Source organism: Andrographis paniculata, unplaced genomic scaffold (assembly GCF_009805555.1).
Source record: "Andrographis paniculata isolate CXL003 unplaced genomic scaffold, ASM980555v1 Contig70END, whole genome shotgun sequence".
Classification (NCBI taxonomy): domain Eukaryota; kingdom Viridiplantae; phylum Streptophyta; class Magnoliopsida; order Lamiales; family Acanthaceae; genus Andrographis; species Andrographis paniculata.
In genome coordinates this window covers 3,155,902-3,162,843 of record NW_026137607.1, presented here as the reverse complement: position 1 = coordinate 3,162,843, position 6,942 = coordinate 3,155,902, and the positions used below count along the sequence as shown (strand labels likewise).

At 35.4% G+C, this 6,942-nt stretch overlaps 1 protein-coding gene across 1 annotated transcript; it reads right to left on the bottom strand.

The window, feature by feature from the left end:
* Positions 1-480: 480 nt before the first annotated feature.
* LOC127264315 (transmembrane 9 superfamily member 1-like) lies at positions 481-5,014 on the bottom strand. Its single transcript, XM_051293785.1, has 12 exons — positions 4,738-5,014; positions 3,969-4,161; positions 3,781-3,885; positions 3,639-3,656; positions 3,464-3,558; positions 3,209-3,361; positions 2,876-3,010; positions 2,545-2,711; positions 2,115-2,209; positions 1,616-1,989; positions 967-1,240; positions 481-845 (listed from the first exon to the last, which is right to left on the bottom strand). Exons 1-12 carry the CDS (start codon positions 4,810-4,812, stop codon positions 778-780), a joined length of 1,752 nt encoding a protein of 583 aa, XP_051149742.1. The 5' UTR covers positions 4,813-5,014; the 3' UTR covers positions 481-777.
* Positions 5,015-6,942: the final 1,928 nt, after the last annotated feature.

The following is a 6,942-nucleotide window of genomic DNA, read 5'->3' as shown; positions in this document are numbered from 1 at the left end:
TCAGGCACTAATTAATCAAGTTTAAGGATATTTTCTATATCTTTGAATTTTACTTTATTTTTGTTGAAAAATTACATCAACAATATTAAAAATATATTTATATTTATATAAATTTTTGTACAAATATATTATAAGACACTAATTGATATTCAAATATCAACAAGCAAAAAGTAAAAAATAAAAAGGTAGTATCTGATAAAAATAAAAATAAAAATTAGTGAAAAGAAAATATATCTTTTTCGAAATATACCAACTTCAAATAGTAAAAATAGAAAAGAAATTTTTAAAACTAGCTTCCAATGAAGGAGAGGGTGAGGGCGTGTGTGTGTGTGTGTGTTGATTTCCTTTAATAGCGATCATCAGACGCACCCACCTGATGAGCTGAGAGAGCAGAAACAACTAACGGCCACAATCAATCCACATTAAACACCAAAATTCTTGCTTTAAATGTATGAATGAATGAACGAAAACAAAAACAGATTAGGGGAATCAATGAATAATAACAAATGCCTAAATGGCAAAGATTTACAAGCTATCAGCTGAACAGAGATTTCCATGTAAAGAGAGAGCAAGGGGTGAGTAGTTGAATTGACAGACACAGACACTACAAGACTCGGCGAACCTGCCACATCAACTCGTTTCGACGCTACCATTAAAAAAGAAAAACAATAAACAAAAAATGTAAAAGAAAATTCGGTGCCCATGAAGCCGTTGTTTCCTCATCTCCCAAAACGCATAATTTAACATGGACCTCATCATCGGTGGTATATTCTACAACTAGTCGCATTTGATATTTCTGTAAATCCTCCTGACAAACAAGTTGGACCCCAAATATCCAACAGCACCTGAAATTTGGCAAAGAAATTAGAGGTGGAAAACGGAGCATAATACTTGCAAGAAACCATGAGGACACAAGGTCACTTCTAATCACATGCGAAGAGATGAAGACAACACAATTCATCTTACCGCAGAGTATTCCCAAACCAAGACAAAACATCAAGGTGTATCCAAAGTAAAAGCTGGTCTGGAAGAAGCCCGACATCTTAGTCTTGACATAGTAGTAATATATCGAATACAAGTAGACATAAAGTGCAGTAGAAGCAGCCGAAGAAAATGAAGTCCACTGCCAGTGGTAGTTCTCGGCATTCAGCAAGAAATATGTCCCAACAATTGTCACACAGATGGTTACAATGATCAGAATTACAAACACAAGAAGCATGAAGCCATACACATAGTAAACCTGAAAACAAGAAAACAAAGTAAGAATAGGAAGAGTATTAAAGTTGGGTTCAGTTAATAGCTCTAGCAGTTATTTGTAATATAAAATGATGCTGGACTGAATGATTCATATTAGAAAATAAGTAAGAGGGTCCAACCAACGACTCATTAAAACCTTACACGCAATTGCATGAAAAAGATCAGCGAGACACAAATATATATATATATATACTTTGTAAATGCTAGTACATTTCAAAAGTTCAGTTTCATGCGAACAAAGCAGTTAAAAAATAGTGCAGCATCAAAAACACACATGAGCGGAGAACCTATGGCAGCTAACCATCTCACAAAATTCATTATAGAAAAGAGATATCACATTTAATGAAACAAAAATTACCTTATAATTCCAGAAAGAAGTGAAGACAAAATACATTTCAATAAAAATGCTTCCAAAAGGAAGAAGTCCTCCCATGAGCGATATAACAGATGGGGTCAGATACCATTTCTTTTCTGGAATTGGACGAGGAATGGTCTTCACTCGGCAGGGATTGTTTGGAGTCCCACTCCAATTTCTTCCAATTACAGTGCCAAGAAGAGCCAAGGGGAAAGAAATAAATGCCCATATCACAAAAACCACAACCATAGTGCCAAAGGGAATAGCAGCCAGGGATCCATAAAATATGGCAATTGTGTTTAAGATGAAGCCAATACCAAAGCACAAGAAAGGAAAAAGTGATGCTGTGAGTATCATCGATTTTATCCATTTTTTACCTAGCAAGAGATAGAAATGTCAGTACAGAATCGGGTAAATAGGGATGCAATAACTTATTATTAATGCAAAGCACAAGTTCATAAAGACAATAAACAAGACAAGGGAGAGGAAATAGATGACATACCCCCGTTGCGGGAATACATGCCACCGCTCACATAACCAGCAATGAATGAAGTAAAAGCATAACATATGATGAAAGTAGTGGCAATAGCTCCTCTCCTGATTCATACAAAAGCAAATGTGTAGTTATTATTAGGTGAATAAGCACCATAAGTAAAAAAAACACTGTTGCAGAAGGAGCTTGCACCTCATGGCAGATGGGCATTATCAATGCAATAGAACACCACAAAATCAAACATAGAAAATATTTGAATAACAAACCAGCTAATAACTCAAAATGATTATAACTTGCACATGCCAGTTTACGAATGATTATATTGAATTAGATTAATTATAACTAAACTACTATCAAAAGTTCCCTTTTAAAATGAAAAGGTGTAAACTGAAATGTAATTTTACAGTGAAAAAATAAGATATTAAAGCGGCTGTCATACCCTATATATAGGGTTCCAACAATTGCTAAAATGATGACAAGGAGAACAAGCATAGCTAGCTGAGCACCAGTGCCAACAACAGCGGATAGCAGCGCCAAATTTTGTGAAGGCCGAAAGACATCACCATGTACAAGCTTCCATCCAGATTCTTCACTAACATCCCGTTCCTAGGACGAAATGTTCAATCAAGCTTTCACAACATAATAGCTTTTCTTCAGGAAAACTGCTTTACAAATTCAATAATTTAAAACCTCAAGGAGCATGCACAATTTACTATTTAATTAATACATCAGTTTAACAAAAAATGGAACATAATAATCAAAGCAATTACCAGAGTTTCTAAATCATCATCCTCTCGAGCATATTTTGCGTAGTCATTGCGAAGGGTGCGCATTAGTATCATGGATACCAAACCAGTAAGGAAAATTACCATCATGAAAGAATTAAAAACTGAAAACCAATGAATCTGCAAATTGAGAAAGCATTGATAAGTTCTCCCAAAGAAACAATTGCATATCAATAACATACTGGAAACTGTTGGAGTGTAGATAAAGATTTGAAATGAACACAAAAGCATAAGCTCATTGGTCTCGAAGTGAAGCAGTAAGTACATTTCCAAATCACCTAGCATAAGAAAAAGAAAACAAAATGATGCAATATTAACCTGGTGCTCAAAGAATGGATAATCCAGGTACACATCGAAACGGCGAGCATAGGTGATATTAGTTGGAACCCATTTGACAGAGTAAGTCAGTTCCAATAATCGTCCCTCTTCAAGTGGTTTGGGATTGTGTTGAGTTAGATTAACATGAATAATCTGCAGGAAAAGATCATGAGAATACAAAAGAAAAAAAAAAAGAAAGTATGTTATACAACTGCTAAAGGAAATGAATCATAAATCATCACCACTTGAGCCAACCTGATCCTCATTGTAGTTAATGATAAAATTCTTGTGTGTCCAAAGCACGTGCTTGTTATCACGATCTCTGTCAGGTACAACCTCACCAACAAACCCTTCACAAACCAATAGAAATTGTCGTTTAATGCAAGTAATCCAAAAGTGGACTTAAAAGGATGCAGATATGGAAACATACCCCATAAAGGCAGATCATCTGATCACAAGAAGCCCACCCGAGAAAAAGGGACAAAAAAAGACAAAATAAGTAAGAGGGGCACACGGTTTTATTTTAAATATAATCACAGCCGAATCCTTGAACAAAAAGATGACAAGCATACCCATAAAAAGTTCAAACCAGTATGAATTGTCAATTGCATCCTTGAACTGTTTTGCCTTAGCAGCATCTAGCTCAATTTCACAAATTGTCGCTTTCGGTACATCTCCTGTAAAAGGTATGCCCACATATAATCCCAGCTTTGTACAATCAAAGACGGACAGCTAAAGTAATGCAAGAATAAAATATTACTCTTAAATTTGATGTCGATTTGGCTATCAATGAGCTCATTTCCACCAAGAACCTCACCAAGCCCACCCCACTTGTGAGCAGCTTTGCCGGCTGGGTGACAAAAGGGGAGGCTGTAATAGTTGTAGGTTTCTTGAGGATTATTATATGGGCCAACTTTGTTTACCCATAGAATGACAGCATCGCCAGGTTTATACTGCAGATGAATCAAAGGATGTCCACAAGATTAAAATGTATTACAAAAGCAATATGCCACCTACATACATGATCACTAAATTAAATGTATGGCAATCACCGGGCACTGCTTAACCAGAAACAATATGGAAAGTAGCTGTATGATTAATGAAGTAACACCAAACACATATTGTAAACGAAAAACTAACATAATTAAATATCTCCTACTGCCTTTCAATCCTTCAATCAACTGACCTAGTGGCCAAACATTTGGTTTTTTAACTTGTATTGAGCATGGGGCAGTTCCACAGCACGAAAAAAAGAGGCAATAATAAAAAACCACTAGAAAACTTGGAGCGACCAAAATTCATAAAAATAAACCACTTGTGATGCTCCCACATTATTAGCTTGAGTTAACATGAATAAGAAATCTTCTTATCTTAGTAATCCACATCATAGATAGCAAAAAACAACATAATTCTATCTTGCAAGAATGAATAAAACCAATAAAAACATTGAAATGAAAATACACATAGAAGAGAAATTAGCCGATTTATAGACGACACACACTCGACGAACGAAAAAGCTAATGACCCACCTTGCCAAGAGCGGAAGATGTAAGGAAGGCGAAGAACACAACGAAGGCGAAGAAGAATCGAAAAGACGACCACATCGCTGCGCTACGCTGCGAACAAGGTATGACGGATCTGAAGGAAGAAGAAGCAACAAGATCTGAAACTGAAGAAATTAGTAGATCCCTGATTGGGCTGGGCTATAGTGTGGAGTACAGAGGTTGGTCGATCTGGGGAAGAAAATGGATTGATTCTGGGGGAGGGGGAGAGGGAGAGGGAGAGGGAGAAGAAGAGGAGGTAGCAAAGGAGGAGCGCAATATGGAAATCTGGGTTGGGTTTCAGGCTCGGGCTCAGGTTCGAGCTTAGCCTCAGGCTCGGCTTGGGCTCGCCTACTACTTACTCTGCCCCTCGACCTTGATGCCTTCACTTTTTTAGGATAGGGTGGATTCCGTGGTAAATATGGTAATATTGTATCCGAAATATTGTAATATAATTTTGCATATATTTTTTACTGTGTATTAGTTTAAAATTTTATTTGATTTTTCTAAAAAAAGAGTTGGTTATAACTTGTGTGAACATTTTGCATATATTTTTTAGGGTGTATTAGTTTGGAATTTTATTTGATTTTTTAAAAAAAGAGTTGGTGAATTTGTTTGAACATTTTACATATACTCCTATTTTTTTTTAGATGTGTTAGTTTAGAATTTTATTTGATTTTTTATTTAAAAATTAATAAACTTCAGTTTGATTGGGTGAGTTTCTTTGGCATGCGATTTCCAAATTTATTATTTGCACACGGTAGATAATTAAGCATCAATTCACCTTATGTCTCCACCGTGTCAAATTTATTCTAATATTTTCCAGAGTAGATTAGATGTTCAGATTTTCTCTTTCTTCTTCTTCACCAAAAATTCATTTCAATACATCTTTACTTTGTTGCATACATTTAGTTTGTATTGAAAAAATTGAAAGGAAAGTTGCCGAGATTTTGTCTGTGAAACGGATGCAATGAAAAAAATTAGAAAAGAAGAAAAAGAAGGAATAAAGAGGAAGACCGATGTAATAAAAATAATCGGAAAGAAGAAGGGGAAAGAAGAGAAAGAAAGTTGATGGAGGGGAACACTTGTAAGAAAATAGGAAAATGGAAGATGGCGGGAAGAAATGAAGAAAAGGAAAAACGAAGACGAAGGTAAAAAAAAAAAATTAAAATTACACATAGAACTGCGAAGCTACTGGTGAAGTTAATTATTAGGGGTTATTTTAACGGACAATTGGAGATAAATTCTTAATTCTACAAGATCAGTCTCTGTTATTAATTTTTTACACTGCACTCCCCTCTTTTCAATTTCACTTCGTTCTTACTTTCCCATCTCAATTTCCTCTCCATCTTCATAAATCGTCCGTTATATTTCGCGCAAAATCAGCAAAACAAATTTGGCAAGCAATTACTGAAGATTGCAAAATCAACATTGATATCCGGTCGGCCAATGTCCAGTGCTCTCAAAGTTCTATTTCTCTTTTCATATCTTCCGCTATCACTCCGGTTGTCCTCTATCCAGCGAAGATCGGCTGAGGGTTTAGATGATCGGCGATTCTCTCTCTAAAGCCTCTGCAATTATTCATGGCGTCATGATGTGTTTCCTTTCCCCTTGTCTTGATTGAAATTGATGATTGAATCGACTAAAATGTTCGTCGATTAGGAAGATTTTTGTCTTTTGAGTCTTATCGGAAAGTTAAAACCGAACCGGGAAGAATCGAAAATTGATATCGGTTGAGCAATATCAAAGCACAAATATAGGAGTTGAATTGATTTCTCAATTCCATTTTAGGCGTTGTTTGTTTGGTTTCTTTGATTCCAGGTTACTTTTTCAGCTTTGATGAATTGAGTGATGTTTGTTTGATTTAATTTTCATGATTCTTACTCTCTTAATTCTAATGATGCAGTGTGTTTAATTATGTTTTAGTTTTAATATTTTGGTTTGATTTCAGCTTCGGTTCGTTGTCATTATTTGGGTTTATTAAAATTTCGCTTCCGCTAATTTAATTTGTAATTTTGTTTACGAGGTTTAATTTGAATAATCCATCGAACCAGGTATTAATTCACAACAACCCTAATTTTTAGTTGCTTCTATTTATTGCATACCAAATCCCTAATCTATGGAGTTTTCTTTACTGACTTTGCTGAAATTTTTTGTATAACTGATGCTTATAGTCGCATTTTCTCGTTCTTG